The sequence below is a fragment of the Pangasianodon hypophthalmus genome, chromosome 3 (genome assembly GCF_027358585.1).
Source record: "Pangasianodon hypophthalmus isolate fPanHyp1 chromosome 3, fPanHyp1.pri, whole genome shotgun sequence".
NCBI lineage: Eukaryota > Metazoa > Chordata > Actinopteri > Siluriformes > Pangasiidae > Pangasianodon > Pangasianodon hypophthalmus.
In genome coordinates, this window is record NC_069712.1 from 8,403,485 (window position 1) to 8,421,096 (window position 17,612).

Sequence of the window (17,612 nt, forward strand, 5' to 3'; positions counted from 1 at the left end):
AGACGTTATCTTTCATCACGCTGATGTCACGCAGAGACTTATATGATTAAAGACCCAATGATGTGTCCATATGGTGTCAGTGCAATCTAGCCTCCAGTGTTGTTTTGAGAGGTCATGGTGATGTCAGGTGGAGAGATATATGATGCTGATGATCAAGATGATGTCAGGTATGGAGATATATGATGACAGGGCCATGACGATGGATGCCCTTTGGAAAATAAAAATACAAGCAATAGGAGAGGTGAAAAAGTGATGTCATGTGTTTCCATTTTTGTGGAAAACCTCTGTATTGTAACTAGGGTTGAATGAGTATGAATACCTACTTAGTACTAAGCAATCAGGGTGCCATGGGACACTTTATTAGGTGTTTATGATAGTTGCTGCTATGTGCTGCTGGCAATGAACTCCTCGTGCTGAGCTTTATTTTTAAGATGTTTGAATAGCATCTTTAATAAAGAGTGTGAGAGCAGATGATCAAAGTGCACAGAACAGTATCAGCAAGCGTGATCACTGAAAATGAGCACAAGGTGCTGTGAATTGCACCTTGGCTCGTAAACAAAGTGTAGACTCTGGAAGCGAGTGTGGCTCAGTGCTCAGTGCTCGCTGAACTGAAGTGCTCACACGTGAAAATTTGTTGTTTCACAGTTCCACACTCACCAATACCTATGTGTACACACAATTCATGACACTTACTTCACATAATATCACCTGGTATCATATGTTGTTATCGGAGCATTTTGTTATGAGTACGAGTACATGAGCCTGGCATTTGAGCGATATCTGATCTCAGTATAAATATTGACGCATCCCTACTTGTGTACATATGTGGTATAAAGAGAATAAAAATCCACTATAGTACACAATTTCACACCTTGTCCTATGTAAAGACAATAGCGGGTCTTGAACAAAACACCCAGCGAAGATTTCAGCACAGGAGCAGAATGCTACGTGGTTCTGAGCAGTGTGGATGTCCTGAATGACTGGTGGACAGCAGCTTTGCTGAGCTATGGGCATTAAAAGGTCAGAAAGGTAGCCTGTGGAGGCTGAAATTTGGAAAGGGATCAGGAATCCTACTCTAAGTTGGCAAAAACACCAAGCATGCCTGCTACCTTATCTCTTGCACAATCCCACCATGTCACATTCTATGTGCGTGTGTGTGCCTGTGTACGTGACGAAAGGCACTTTGGATATAGCAGAATCTCACGACTACACAGCCTCTTTAATTTTTGCTGGGCAATTAGAAATCTGACATTTGATCTCAAGTTGACTTGCAATTGGTGTCTGGTTGCCTGCAAGAATGTAACATCAGCGAGGCAGTGCCTCTGGTGTGAGATCAATATCCAGAAGTAAGATATCGCAGTATCACGGTATTAATCAACCGTTTAAAATGACACAAGCCAGGGGTGAAAATTGAAGAATTAAAACTTTTTTTTTTTTACTTTTTTTGGGGAAATGTATTAGATTTAATTCAGATTATTTACTATAAAATAAGATCTTGGCAGCTGTGGAATATTTTAAATTAGTCCAACCTGGCAACCCTGTCATTACCTGGCCTGTCCACTGCTCCTCATCCACTTGAAAATGTTCATAGTGCGAGTTCCCAATTTTGATCACCAGGTACAATAATAACTCTATGCGAGCTAAAGGTGCTGCCCCACGATTGCACAACATCTACAAACAGTATTAGTACTTCAATGTACTGTAATTTAAAATGTAAGTAGTTGGACTGAGAACTCCATAAAAAGATTAAAAAAGAATTTGAACATTTTCAATGGCCCATCAGAGCAGGTCCTGCCAGAATGGAAAAAAAATCCAGTATAAACATACAAAGTCACATCAGCTCTACTGCTGACATTTTGAAGAATCATCATTTTGCACATGTCTAATTCAATACTGCAATCATGTTTTCACTTCCATCATATTACTTCCATGCAGTTGTCTTCACTAGCAGAAAAGAAGCACCTGGAAATTCTCAGCCTAGTGACTGCTCATAAACAGCCAAACAAACGGCACGTATGCTTTACTTGACACAAATGAAACGTGACAGCAGACACACTCACTTATGATGTGAGCCGTATGGTGCTTTGACGGTGCTTTGAGCTGCAACAGTGTGCTTTTGTTTCCTCAGTGGATTAGAAACACAGTTACATTTGCATTTTAATACACCGTCCTCCATCCAGAGTATTCACTCACTGTGTTTTAATGAATTAAAGGAGACACGGCCTTCAATCCTGCCTTGACTAATCTGACCATACAAATGCTCTATACTAGCGTAGCAAGACAGCAACTTATTTTTTTGAGATATTGAATTATCTCTGCAGGGCTATGAATTTTAACAAAATAGAATCTTTCCTAAAGCACTTTTTTAATATTAATCTGCATTTGGAGAAGCTAAATATTGTGGTGAAAAAATACAGGGGGGTAAGACATCAGTAATGAGGTGTTTATGACTTTTTGTAAAAATAAAATTTTGTAGTAATATTTTTTCATACATGAACTATGCTACAATTTGTAGTGATTTGACCAGAAGATTTAAGCTGAGCATAAAAATTAGAACAACTGGATGGTGTTTTTTTTTCCATGTTCTTTTAATTGTTCCCACATAAAAGAGCTTTGGATGTTCATGACCGGTTGCAGTCATTGCAGTTTGCCTTCTGAGCCAAGAAGAAAACTGAAAACTTCACAAACCCCACTGTGTGAAATATTGTGAAAAAAGTACAAAACTACTGGAGGTGTAAGCAATTTGCAATGCCCAGGTCATCTGAACAAGACCACAACAACTGTAGCATATAATTAGTGCTGTGAAGAAAGGTCCCCAGAAACAGGCGTACAAATCTCCCACAGTGTGCAAGGGGTCAAAGTATCATGCTTCACCATTCTCCGAAGGGTTTGTGAGGTGAGAGAGCGGTAATCAGTGTAAGATTCAAACCTCCCATTAGCACCAAAGTCAGAAAGGCCAATATGTAAGCAGAGAAGTATAAAAACGAACAAGATTTTTTGGTAAAGGTGGGGAAAATAACCTTTATCAAAGTGATAGAGGGAAAAAAAAGACTACTGCAAACTTTTCTAGGTGAATTAAACATTAGAACTTAATCAAGCTCACACTCGCTCCTGTGAAAAAGTAGCTTCCTTTTTGTCTTGTATCTGGACAGGCTACAGGGGTTAAAAAAATATGTACCTCCTAATCACACCGCTAGCAGGAAGTGGGAAATTTAAGATCTGGATACCTATGGCTTCCTGGTAAGATATGACGCTGACAGCACAAACATGTCCATGCATCTGCACCGATATCACCCTTCTGTTTCAGTCAATTGAAAAAACACACACACACACTCACACACACTCACACACACACATACACATATCTCTGGTGTATTCAGGCAGCCTTTCCTCACTTATTCTGAGTTCAAGAAATCACTGTGGTGATTGGGAAGTTCATAGCTGCTCAGGCTGTCTTTTTTTTTTTTTTTTTTTTTACAGTTACTGCAGTCTTGCTGGCAGTTTCTTAGATTATGCTATTGTGTTAGGTTGTGTATTGAAGAAATGCCACTGAGTTTTGATCCCACTTTTGGGAAGCTGGGGATGGCCTGAGAATACAGCCCAGATGTGCTGTTATAGGAAAATAATCAGCCAAAAAATTACTATAACAGGACATCCTGAATCATTTAATTCCTTTTATACCACACAAATTGGCCAATTATTTGTTTACTAAAGAAAAACCTGTCATATTTTTATCCATTTATGGTTACTTTTTTTTAACTATTTAATGTTGTGGAACATCTGTGAAACAAATCTCTTTATCGCTTACATAAAAAAGCAGTTGTTCTAGCAGTTTCTCTTGTTAATAATAATAATAATACATTAATATTAAAGCTGCAAGCAGCATTTTCAGGGGCCAAGCACCCAGACTCGGTGAGCCACACATTCACAGACACACTACAATTGTTACCTAAGCAATCACAGGAAAGCAGAGCCTTAACTTTAGGCAAGGGGATTCAAGAGTGATTTGTTGTTTCACTCATGATGTGTATGTTGTGACCACAGAAAGGGGTGGAATTCTCTGACTGTAGGAGGAAAGGTCTAGATGAACAAATGGGCAGCAGGGTGGCATTGCTGCAGCATTGTTTAGACAGGTCTCAAGATGATGTGAGCCAAATGTGGTGAAGATTGGACAAAATGTGGAGGAGGAGTAGCAAAAATGTCAGTTAGATGTCAGCATTTTTGGCATGTTATTGTAACTTTTGACCAGTATGTGGTGATACCACGAAATTTGTTGCATAGCCTCAGGTCATGGTCCTGAAGATGCCTACCAAGTTTTGTGTCAGTGCAAGTCGTTGCTGAGATACAGCCTCACTTCCTGTTTGACGGCTTCGCCAACAGATTCGTTGGCCCATTATGGGCAACCCTTTGGACTATTCAAAAGTCTTTTGATAACTTTTGTGAGGCTGACTCTGAAGATGAGTTATATTTGATGATGACTGGACAAAATTTGTAGGAGGAGTAGCAAAAAAAACATAATCCAAGATGACGGAAAATCATCTTTTAATTTTGGACACATGGTTCAAAAGTTATGACCATAAATGTACTTCCAAATTTGACCCGATGGTGGCACTAAAGCGTTGGCAACTAAAGCGTTAGACCCTCTCCAATCAGTGTGCCAAATTTTAGAACTTTTTACCAGATGGTCCTATGGGCTGACATAGGCACCCTAGCCAGAAGAAGAAGAAGAAAACATATAGAAGAAGAAGAATAACAATAGGCACTTTGCCCCCTAAATATGAACAATGCAGTAGATTAAAAAGAAAATTCAACAACCTCAGTCGTGAAGACCTTCCCATGGTGGAAAACACTTGGATGTTGTCTTCAACCAGGAAGTGACAAGGATATTGTAGGTTTGTTCTTTTTCTTTTTTTCCCCCTTAAAACATTTCTATTTGTTATTATTTGTTAATATTTATTATTTGAATTTTTATGGTTGCTATATCACAATAAAAGGTGGAAAAAGATCTGACATGATTTATCTTGGTTTAAATTTTTTTTTTTCCATCAAAGTCAGTTTTTTTTTTCTTTCGTTTTTTTTTTTTCTTAGCAATTTTAACAGGGGTGTGTAAACTATTTATATCCAGCGTATGTAAACAAGTACATTGATATTATCCTGTGATTTGCCTTGCAGACAGAACTACTGTCAAAGCTGTTGTTATGGAAAATTAATCAATGCCTTCTGACTGGCTGGATTCAAGAATTCAACAGCGAGGTGGTATAACTGTAGTTAAACATCATTTGATATGTTGTTGAGAATCAGTGAATAATCTGATTCATGACAGTCTATAGATGGCTTACAGAGTGTCAAATAAAGTGTTACCACATGACAACTTGTGATTATAAACCACGTGAAAAAATAAACAAGACTAGGCAAGCCTAGTTTTGCCAGACTGCCATCGGCTGCATAGCATTTGTTACACAAGTGTCAACAGCATTTTAACAACGGGGATGCAGTCATTTATGCAGGGTGTAAAAGATATATAAAGGATATAAGATTTAGAGTTTTAGACCAGTATGTAGCTACAAATGCTTTCATGCTACAGTACATCCTCACACATCAAAAGCATGGACACAGACCCTTATGAAACGACTCAGCTGTAGTGAACCTACCATTACTCTCAGTGACTATCAGTAAATAATATGGTTACTTGCGAACAAACTCAGCAGATACATACGAATCATTCACTGCTTGCTAGCTAATGTTATCGAAACTCCAACTATCCCAAAACGATGCAGAGGTGGGCTAGTTTGCGAGCATATGCAGCAGATGCATGTATATCACAGAATATCCCACATATCGCTCACTGCTTGCTAGCTAAGGGTAGCTAGAATGAAATTCAGCTAGCTAGACTCCTCATGCATGCGCCTTTCAACAATGGGGATCAGGCAGTCAGTCAGTCAGTCAGACAGAGAAATCACAGACCCCCCTGGCTATGCTTCACGGACCCCACTTTGAGAATCACAGCTCTATGTCCCTCTATATTTGAGCATCTGCAGTTGGTAGAAGACTGTTAACACACTCTATAACATGCCAAACCTATAAAACTGGCCCGAGTCTGTTACACAGTCAACTGCAACAGCTGAGCATTCCCTAAATGCACCACATACCCCCTCCATCACCAGCGACAAATTAATTAAAAAGATACATCAGTAGGAAAATCTGTTTTTCTTTATTACAGGGTCTGGCTTGTAGACAAGTCAGGTTTTTAGGTCTAATAGAGCTTCACGAACAGCTGCATTTCATTCCGCCAAAAAGACAGCTGGTGGTTATATAGTGCTAATGCAATGAGTTCAGAATGGACCAGATCGCACAATACCCACCGCCGTGTGAGCATGAGGGTGTGCGAGGGAGATACTGAGAGAGGGAGAGAGAGAGAGAGAGAAGGAGGAGGAGATGGGAAAAACTTAGAGTGTATCTAATTTTCGCACTGGACTCTTGGCACTTCATGGAATGTCACTAATACTGCGTGAAAATGAGAGAAAGGAGTGGAGAGCCTTGGAAAGACTTAACCCTTTTACGAAGAACGTTAAACATCTTACAGCACTGTTGAATTCTCCAATCTGATTGGTCACAAAGAAGAATTTTCTATAACAGCAGCCCTGACAATAATTCTGGCTGTAATTATTAATAGGTTTATATTAAAGTACCCCTTAATTCTGATACATTATCATTTCTATAGTAACAACCTAAGCTAAATAGTAAACCTAAGAAAAATATCTAATCAATGATAGGGTGATGAGGTTATTTAACATTTATGGAAGGAGTCTCCAGTGTCAGGGCTTTGCAATAGTAAGTTTTCTGCTACAGGAGAGTCCTCAGGACAGAGAAGTTTGCATGTTCTGGTTCCTCGGTAACATGACAAGCTGCATTTATTTGTTTTATTAACTACAAGAGAGAGAAAAAGAGGCTTTAAAGCTACTATAATGGAAGTGATAAAAGAAAGAAATTGTTTCTTGAGAACGTTCCACAACATTAAATGCAACTGTAAGTATGACGTGTAGTTCAGTGTTGGCAAATAGCTGTGGTGTAAGAGGAATAAAACACTTTGGGACATGATTATGTTATACATAATCAACTTGATTATTTTCTTATAACGAGCCCCCATGTATTTTATTCCTTATGTATTATTCTTTAATGTAGCTTTGCCTTTCAGCATTTTGCATCCATCAAGGTTTTTTTTTTTTGCACTGAACAAATACATCATACAATACAATAACCAGATATTTCTGGTATAGCAACTCCTAGCCAATCACAGAGTAGGAGGCTTTATGGTTTTATAGCAAAGCAGTCATTTGAAGCATGCCAGGTGTGACAAATATCAAGATGCAAGAGACCTGAAAGCAGTAATAACATTTCCTAAAGAAAAAACAGAGCCAAGAGCTTCAGAACAAGCTCAATTCCACTCTGTCAATCAAACAGTGTCTCATCTGACAAGTCAATTCTATTCTTGGAGTAATACATGCTCTCTACTGTAACACTAGTCTAAATACAGTTATCAAATTTCAGCCTACATTTTCAATAAAATATTCTGCTTCCTAGTGGTAGCATTCTGTACCAGGTTTCTGTACCAGTCTCCAGAGTCATTGCTTGGCATTAGCTAGGGAAGCAGCTAGCATTAATATTCACCCACAACTATCCACCTTCGCCCACAAATATCTATCTCCGAAGTCCTAGGGTTAGGATATTCATCAGAAAAGAGGATTTCCCAATATTCCCAAAGCTCAAAGTGAATTCAAGAGTCTAAAGATCAGGAGTACAGGGTGTCCACAGGGTGTCCCAAAAGTCTCCATACATAGGGGAAGTTAATACTTTTTGCAAAATGTAACGTTATTTACAAAACCTCCTCTACATGATCACCATTACTTTGTAATCACATGTCCATCGCAACCTTGCAACAGCTTCCCGTTCCAGCCATGAGAATGATTTCAAAACATTATTCTTTTGGCAAAGGCGTTCTTAAAGGCTATCTGAAAACATATATACTCCAGGACCAGGGTTGGGAACCTGTGCTGTAAGCAGCACGAGCAGTAGCAGTACAACAGCACTGGCATTTATACATAAAACACAAAAAGAGACTCACAATAGCCACAGCGTGTCCCTCCCTCAAAGATAAATCCATTAGGCACTGCTCCATAACGTCTCAGGTCAGTCAGTCTCCAGTGCGCAATAACTGCTGGAGGGATGTCTCGGGCTATAACGAGCAGGTTATTACACAGATGCAGTGCTGCTGCGCCGCTCTCCAGCTTAGTGCCCGGTTGGACATTTACATTGAACCTGTGGACTGAAAAAGAAGCAACTTTTCAGTTTAGCATTTAAGAGTTATCCGAGAAAGAGAAATAGTTTCCCTTTTAATAGACATGTGCTGATATTGCATTTAGGTTATTTGCTTACCTTTCATGGCATTTTATGATAGAATTAATATCTTCATTTAAATATGACTGCTGACAGGATTAGCATGTTTGTGGCAAAGCATAAAGAGCTTGTTCATTCTTTCACTCATCTTCAGTAAGCGCTTTATCCTGGTCAGGGTCGTGGTGGATCCGGAGCCCATCCCGGGAACGCTGGGCATGAGGTGGGAATATAGTTTGGACTGGATGCCAGTCCATCACACTCATTCACATGTAGGGGCGATTTAGTGTAGTCAGTTCACCTACTGGCATGTTTTTAGGAGGTGGGAGGAAACCGGAGAACCAAGAAAAAAAAAAAAAAACATGTAAAACTCCACACAGAGAGTAACCCAATTTGGTTACTCTAGTGGACTGAACTGGAAATCCTGGAGCTGTGAAGTGGCAACATTATCCCGTGAAGCACAAAACATAGACTACAAAGAAAACATTGTGAAGAACCACACAACGCAAGGAATAGTTAAATGGTAATCCTAAAGATGTATCTTTGCACTGGACTTTTCTCTTTTCTCTGACTTTTTGACATTAAAACTGCTACTCACTACTCCTAGTAAAAGGACTCCTAGAACTACTGTTTTCCACTTGCCTTTTTCAAGAACACTGAGATGCATTGTATTTTGCCATTAAACAAACACGATTCATGCATTTTGATGGACAAACGCCTGTATTTATGGAAACTGGAGAACAGATTTAAGGGGTTGTGACACTCCTTCCAAGTTTTTCCACAAAAGGGGGAAAGTTAAAAGGCAGCTTCCCCTATTCGGCCTTCTGAATTGGTCAGATTTTATCACAAGAATGCTGTCCATCTTACTAGGCAGCTTCTTCCCAAATGAAACACAAGGGAAGTGACAATCTTTCAATGCGTCCCCAATGACAATATTGTAGAACTGAGGATCATCTCATTCCAAACGTACAGTACGGTTATCTTACAGTACCAGCTCTGTAACAATCATAGACAAAGAAGATTAAATTTCCAGGAGAAATCCTCGATTTTACGGCTTTAAAAGTATGCGGGAGAGACGACATTTTAATATGCTGCAGAAGTCTATAAAATACAACACTATTTCATGTTTACAGAAACGAATTTCTTAACTGTTGCATTTGAACTATGCTAATAGCTAATCTCATCAAAAAAGCCCTCTGCACAAATGGGAACTGTGTGCTGGGGCGATGTTTATTCAACCCACACTGCCAACATTTAACGCATTTGCATAAATGCTGCTGTGATATTCATTTAAATCTACTAAAGTAAACAGATTGATAAAGTAATGTGCTGCTCTAGCTAGAGGCCTGAAAGCTTAATGAGTTCCTTTTAAAAAAGGAATAATAAAGCATTTATGGAAATGATAAGTAAGCAAGTGAGCAGTGAACAGAGCTCTAGGATGTGACGTGTTCATCACAATTAGGATTACTCAAAAAAGTATAATCAATAACTTTGATGTTTTAAAGGGTCATTATCAGGAGTCGATGAAGAAGCTTATTTTCTGATAAGGATTTTGTTGTCTGCCATCCCACACAGAGAGAGAGAGAGAGAGAGAGAGAGAGAGAGGGATAAACAGTCTCCTATGCTGACTGACTCATCAATCAGGCTCAATGTAAGGCGAGTTAGCGAGCCGTCATATAGTGAGGGAGCACAGTGGAGCGAAGGAGACTGATGAGAGCATTCGAGCATCATGGGAAATATTCACCACGCTTCACTGAACACGATCTATTATCGCTCTGTCAGCACGGCACACACACAAACAAATAAACAAAGGGAAGGACGTGGAACTTGAGGATGCAACAGATCAGGATAGAAACGATCGTTATCTGTGATGTGCCTTTGGAACGTGCCGATGTTATGTTGCATAATCATTTATCACAGCTTACGATATTATCATGATTTTCAGCTGCAAAATGGATGATCACTGTGAGAGTTATGAGTCTGTCTTCACTGAGAAGAATTTGTGTCATACTGCTGCTTATACCACAGCGCTGCTGAATTCTCAATTCTGATTGGTTGGAAGGTGTCGATTAATTTTCTATAACAGCAGCTCTCGGTTATCGTTTCTATGGTAAGGGGCAGCTCCATATAATCTAGGCCTAATAATAAACAGATAAAGTATGTGTTATTATTTAATAAAGAAAAGTTTCTATAATTTGATATAAGGAAATTTTACAGGAAAGTCTTCAGGACAGAGGTTTGTGCTTTCAGTTTCTTTGCAAGGCTGGTAAGAGAACTACTATTTATATAATGTAAGTTGGAACAGGTGATAATGTTCTCATGGATGTTCCACAACATTAAGTGTAGCTAAAAACGGACAAAAAGTATGACGTGGCATTCTGTAATTGATAAAAATCTAACCATTGGCATCACACCACCCTGTCACTGATTAGTTTCCTATAACATCATGCCCCAAGTGTTTTATTCTGTATATAATGCTATTTACAAGATGGCTGTTTCTACATGGCCTCTTAAATAAGGCACTCTACACTACATGGCCAGAAATATGTGGACATCTGACCATTACAGCCAAATGTGATTCTTCCCCAAACTGTGGCCACAAAGTTGGAAGCACACAATTGTATATAATTGTATAGTTTTTGTATGCTGTAGCATTAAGATTTCCCATCACTGGAATGAAGAGATCCAAACATGTTCCAGCATTAAAATGCCCTTGTGCACAAAGCAAGCTCCATGAAGACATGGTTTGCCAAGGCTGGAGTGGAAGAACTTGAGTGTCCTGCACAGATCCCTGACCTCAAGCCCACTGATCACCTTTGGGGTGAACTGGCACTCCAACTTCGCACCAGGCCTTCTAGCCCAACATCAGAGCCCAACCTTGTGTGGCTGAAGGAACACAAATCCCCACAGCCACGCTCCAAAAGCTAGTGGAACGCCTTCCCAGAAAAGTGGAAGTTATTATAACAGCAAAGGAGTATAAGTCAATATTAATGCCCATGGTTTTTAATGGCATACTCAATACTTCAGTACTCAGTTATCCACATACTTTTGGCCAAATAGTGTATCTCTAAAGCACACAAATATTATTCCAACATGCTAACAAACCTACGCAGCTGCATACCAAACGAAGAATAATATTTTGTAGTGTCAGTAATAGCAACATTGTGCCTTTTAAAGATATAAATTTTGATTGCCAATATTAAAAACTATGTTTGTTGATGGTAATCCTACCGAGGAAAATCTAAGCATACAGAGCTGAGTGTAGAAACAGGATCCTGGATGATGAAAGAAGCTTCCCTTTAGCTTCTGAATGTATGAGAGGAGTTAGGTGAAGGAAAGTTCTGGAGAAATTTACAGGATTGCTGGCACCTCAGCAGACCATATTTAAACTTCAAGAGTCCATTCGTGTCACACACAACCTGACCGGCATTCAGGGGAGTGACTTAATATAGACCTCTCAACCACAAATGATGTTTGCTATGTGCTCCATCTTTGTGTGTGTGTTCTTTTGGAAAGGAGTGTACATGAAGGTGCAGGGTCAGAAGCTTGTCTTATGATAGCTTGCCACCAAACCCACTTCCTTTTAGCATGCTTCTCATGCAATGTACAACTTTGAGATCACAGAACAGAATTGTTACCTGTAATTAGCAAAAAACTGAAAAAAATGTATTCCTTCTAGGCATAGCTTGTATAAAGATTATTTTGAAATACTGTGGTGTATCTGTATAAGGAGAGTGCTTTTGAATTAATATTTAATATATACAGTCTATCGGAGCAGAGGTTTCTCACCCTCTCCGAGGCTGTAGCGGATGCGCGCGTCCCAGGCCAGGAGGTTTTCCCTGCTGTCGAAGCCGAGTGTAAGAGACTGTGTCAGGCAGAGCAGGGTAAGAGCATAGTTCACTCCTTCAAAACCCTGCAGGAGCTCCAGGCCACAGATATCACCCAGAGTGAGCTGACTCTTCTCCCGCTGCCCTTTACTGCGCTCCTTATACACCAGCACACACAGGCAGTCTGACACACACACACACACACACACATACACACATAATTAAACAATAGGCAATATAATGTAAAATATGCAAGTCCTACTGAAATGGTTTACTGCTGTAACAAACTATTTCCATACTGATGTAGTGAAATGCTAATAACATGGAGATACAGACAGACTGTCATTTCAATTTCAATTTCATTTGCACCTTATTTATAAAGAGATTTTAACGTCATCGCTATCTCTGTCTAGACTTCTTTTGTACTAGGGTACAGTTTAGTACCTTCTTTTTCTTTTGCATCTAGACTTCTAATGAGCAAACCGAACATGAGAGCAACAAGAAAAAACTTTTTTTTCTTGTTACTGTCATCTTTGGCTTGCTCATTAGAGCTCTAGATGCAAATTTCTGCAAAATAATATTGAGAACATTAAGAAAGAATCTTAAAAAAACAAGAAACCCATCCTCCTATACTCGAATCCATAAATCCATAAAACTATAAAATGCAAGATTTAAAAAATTGCCCAAAAAAAAAAATCATATGATGCACTCAGAATGCTCTGCCAGGACTTGTTGGTACAGTAATGAGAGCTTGTTAGCACCTGTAGTGTTAGTCTATAATTATCCACTCCTACACAAATGTCTTGTGCAGACCAGCATGCAATTAAAGTGAATCCAGTGAGACATCACTGTAACGTTGTGCTGATGGTCTATATTTACTGTACGTGTTTGCAGTTGTAGTTCAGCATGAATAGACATACAAGCAGCTGCCATATGAAGCACTTCAGAGAGAGAGAGAGAGAGTGATTTATTGTAACAGCTGGAGACTGACTGACTCATTACATGTCAGCCCCTGACAAAATCCCAAAACTTTTGTAGATTTCTAGCTATAGCTAGAGAGTCTGGTACATTCTGTCACTAAAAATGGCTAAGAACCGCCTACTTGTACAGGAAAAGCCCATATGACTGACACTATAAACCAACTACAGACTTCTTCCATGGCCCATCAGCAAATACGTTCGAGTATCTCGTTTTCTTCAAACAGAAATCTGGAAGCGCTTTTAAATACGTGGTGTTTGTACCAATCCATTGACTATTTCTTGCTCTGAAAAGCTTTGTTGTCATGATGTTCAAAAGTTTGTTTTCCCGTTGCAAAATGGTGCCATTTCGTGGTCATCCATGGACGAGGGAGCCAATCAGAGGTGAGGATTTTGAAGATTGTTACAAGGTAAGTGTACAATACATATCAGACACCTCATGGGCCATTGGGGTAGTGCTGAAGCTGAGACTAGTACCAACAGGAAGTAATGATTAACAATTTTCTACATTACCCACAATTCTGTTTGACTACCTGCTGATAGCGGTGATAAGCTTTAGCCCTTGCTTCATCTCTACCTAAAGAAAGTGATGTAGTTGCGCTTTAGTCTTTTACTCTGTCCAGGTCTCATACCTCCTCTTGTACACTCTTCTCATACAGATCAGCTTCCAAAGCTTCAACTTTCATGCTAATACCACCGTCAACTCCATTATGCTTGTCATCTTGTATATCACTAACTAGCAGAGCCGTGTCTCTGCCATAACTCAGCTCAACTGTCTCATATAGCTGCATTGCATCCTCAAGTAGTTGCTGTCTCCACTCCCTGTTGGATTTCTCATTAATATGATATTGAATGCTGCTGGATAATGGTGAGTGAGAAAAGAAGCTCTTGCCCTTTTTTAGGAGCTAACAGCAAAACCGGCCCGGTCTTATTTTTGAGATTATTGATTTTTCCCCCCTTTTAAACATCATTGTAACTGCCCTAGAAATGTCTCTCAGTGATATCAGTGCACCACACATCTGCTAAGTTCTCACAGGAATAATGAAAATACATCATCAAGCGATAAATTAGAACTAGAATTGTTAAAGACATTACAAATATTTCACTATGAATATATTTAATGTGGTTCATCATCATTGTAGATATTTTGTGCAAATCGTTTCAGCAACTATGAAGCTAAATCAGTAACAAATAACAAAGGCTTCATATTGGGCCCATTGTAGGGTTTCACTGGTGGAGATTCTCCACTATGCTTTTTGAAATGGCTATTAAGTAGAGCACTATTGAAATGGGATAAGGTGCAGTTTTGAACATGGTGTGTGCTGTCATAAGTACACTACATATTATTCCCTGTGCTCCACTTTGCCAGATCTCCCACAATAGTGCATTATTAACTTCAGACATACAAATTGACAGAGAAATGTACTATTCAGAGAGGATAAGATTTCCATACCTACTGTATGTTTGATAATTCATGTTGGCAGAGGACATCTGTGTATTATCGATAAACACTAGATAAGCGATCGCTGTATAAATCACAGAGATGGGAGTATCTTCACAATGTACATACGGTTGTCACTAAAAGTTCCATGCACACTACATACATCTCATTTTAATACAATCTGTTTTGACTTTTATTATATACATCTGTTCTTCTATGTTTTAAATTCAGCCAATACTTGGCTTTGATTTAGTTTTTGCAGGAGACGATAGAAAAGATCGCTTACTGAAGTGTCTCTAAAATAGAATATTTCATAATTTACTGTTACATTTAATGTTATGCAATGTTAACTCAAAGTTAACTCTAAAACAGAATATTTTAGAGGGGAATTGAGATGAATCTTTATCAGGATGTCGATTTGTACAGGATATATATTACCTGGGGTAACACCACAGCTCTGTTCAATTCTCAAAGCTAAAGGGTGGAGAAATGTTCTATACAACAGCAGCAGTTCTGTAAATGTGAGTGTTATATTAATGCACTTGTTCTAATATGTTTTTATTCCTATTGTGACAGCTTATATACAGAGAGCTGTATGTAGCAGCTGTGCCACATATTCTAAGGCTAATAAAAACTGATGAAAATGTGCTCTTATTTAAACAAAGAAAACCGTATAATTGCTGATATGGTGAAGTTTTCTGTTAGGAGACGTTTATATAACATTTATGGAAGGAGTCTCCAGTGTCAGCGCTTTGTAACAGTCAGTAAGTTCTCCATCATGGGAAAGTGTTCAGGACAGAGTGCTTTGCATTTTCCAGTTTCTCTGTAACAAGACAACATGCATTTTTTTTTTGGTCTAATTAACATCAAGTGAGAGAATAAAAAAGAGGCTGGCGAGAGAACAACTGTTTATAGTTGGTGTAACATTGCAACACTGCATAACATTAAATGTTGGTGAAAAAGTGTGACCTGGCATTCATTAATAAACTGTAATCATTGCGGGGGTCTAAGAGGAATAACACACTTTGGTCCATGCTGTAATAGAAAAATAATCCACCTGGACTGTCCATCATGTGTGATTGCTTATCTACTGGCTTTTCCCCATGCAATAATGCACAGTCTGTAAAAAATTACAGTACAATTAAATAAAATCCCAGAGATGCACCAGTAATACAGCTCCTCATGTAACACTAATCCAGTCCAAACAGGGCTAAAGAATAGATCCAGAGACAGTGTTTATACCAGTGATTCTCAACTCACAAATGCAAATGAAAAAAGAATTTAATGAATGAATGAATGAATTAATTATAATTAATTAATTATAGTTTTACAATTCATATTTTTTTTAATGTATTAAACAAATAAAAGATTGAACAATCATTTTTATGTCATATAAAATAATTTTGGTGATCATGTATTGTTTTCAGACATGCGCAGTACTGATGCAACTATGAACTGACGCAACTACACAATTAACGCACACAATTACAATGAATTACAAGCACACAATTACAATGAATTTAAAACAGTTTAAAACTAAATTACAAAAGATTTAAAACAGTAATCAATTAACGATCAAAATGGACAAATTTGTTATTAGAGGAGAAAAAAAGATGTGAGGAAAATACTAATGAAACAACACATGCAAACATCAGGTGTCCCATTAATGGTAAGTAGAATTATACTCTCTAATAATAATAATAATAAATCTAATTGTAAGCATTTAGAAACCTTAGATATCTGGTTAGTTTGCATTGGTGACGTCATGCGTAAATGATATGCGGCCCGTGAGACTTGAACTTGGACATAGTGCGGCCCACTGAAAAAAGGCTGAGAACCAGTGGTTTATACAGAGATAATGATCAGCAGAGAGGGGAAAGATCCAGTCTGTGACGCTGAACTCCACGGATTGTTGATAATCTAATATTATAAAGCAACCCAGTCCAAACCCTACACTAATATTACATCATATAATATTACTTTTACCCACTAATGACGCGCAGTTAAAGCTCGGGCCGTCGCGCGCGCCTCGATTTGTCACAGTCTTGCGCGTGCTCTCATTCGCACGTGCGGCCACAGCGGCGGTCTGACGTCACTAGGATTCCAGGTGAAATACCAGGCAGGAGAAACCGGAGTATAAATACATTCACCACCGAGGAGTTACACAATCTTTGCTTTCAAGTCCTTGAGTTTTTTCATTTCAAAATTTTTTTAAGAAACACGTGTTTATTTGTTAACACACACACACACACACACACACATATACATACACACACACGCAAACACGCGCGCGCTGTGTTTTTTTTTTTTTTAACGCGTGCCGTTAGCCTACCTGCTACCGGAGAGGGCTTTCGCAGGACCACCCATCTACTCTTCCACTGTAGAGACAGAAAGACAGTGAAAGTCTCACCTGGGCCAGGTACACTCACACAACAGCAACTAATCCCTCTCCAAAAAGACGTGATAAGTAGTTTAGAGAAACCTTTTTTCCTTCTCGGAGTCTCACTTGTCCCTCGACGACCACTGTATCGGTCATCTTGTGTCATGGTTCCCGACAGCTGTGTGTGTGTGTGTTCAGTTCAAAATAACTTTAATGGCTGTGTGCACATGGTGTACACTGCTCTCCCTCTCCTGCACTCCCCCTGTGGCTTTTTACAAACTTAGTACAGTAGTGCTTACAGCGCACACATCTAATCTGACAGGACAGTATGGCTGATATTCTATTGAGTACGGAAGTAGAGAAGTATGAATGTTTCCATGACGACCAACGAGCACGCGAGCTGTAGTATTATGGGTTATTTCCACTAACTTGTGAATTACTGCAGCTAAATAATGCTGTGGCTCCAATAACAATTTACAAATTGTTATTTTGTTTGTTTGTTTGACTGATTGATTGATTGAGGGGGGGAAAAGCAGATGTCTCTGAAAATGAGTCTTCTTCTAGACTACAGCAAATCTGCCTGACAGAATAATAAT

At 38.9% G+C, this 17,612-nt stretch overlaps 1 protein-coding gene across 2 annotated transcripts in view; it reads right to left on the reverse strand.

The window, feature by feature from the left end:
• The window catches only part of dok7b (docking protein 7b), a 39,995-nt gene extending 22,650 nt beyond the window's left edge, over positions 1–17,345 (reverse strand). The window contains exons 1-4 of one of the 2 annotated variants that reach the window (XM_026945007.3): positions 17,119–17,341; positions 16,969–17,014; positions 12,181–12,402; positions 8,123–8,323 (exon numbers count right to left, since the gene is read on the reverse strand). In XM_026945007.3, coding sequence (XP_026800808.3) covers positions 8,123–8,323; positions 12,181–12,402; positions 16,969–17,014; positions 17,119–17,172 — 523 coding nt within the window. In that variant the 5' untranslated portion in view covers positions 17,173–17,341. Of the gene's footprint in view, positions 1–8,122; positions 8,324–12,180; positions 12,403–16,968; positions 17,015–17,118 lie in introns of both variants that reach the window. The other variant, XM_053232845.1, reaches the window with a different exon arrangement.
• Positions 17,346–17,612: the final 267 nt, after the last annotated feature.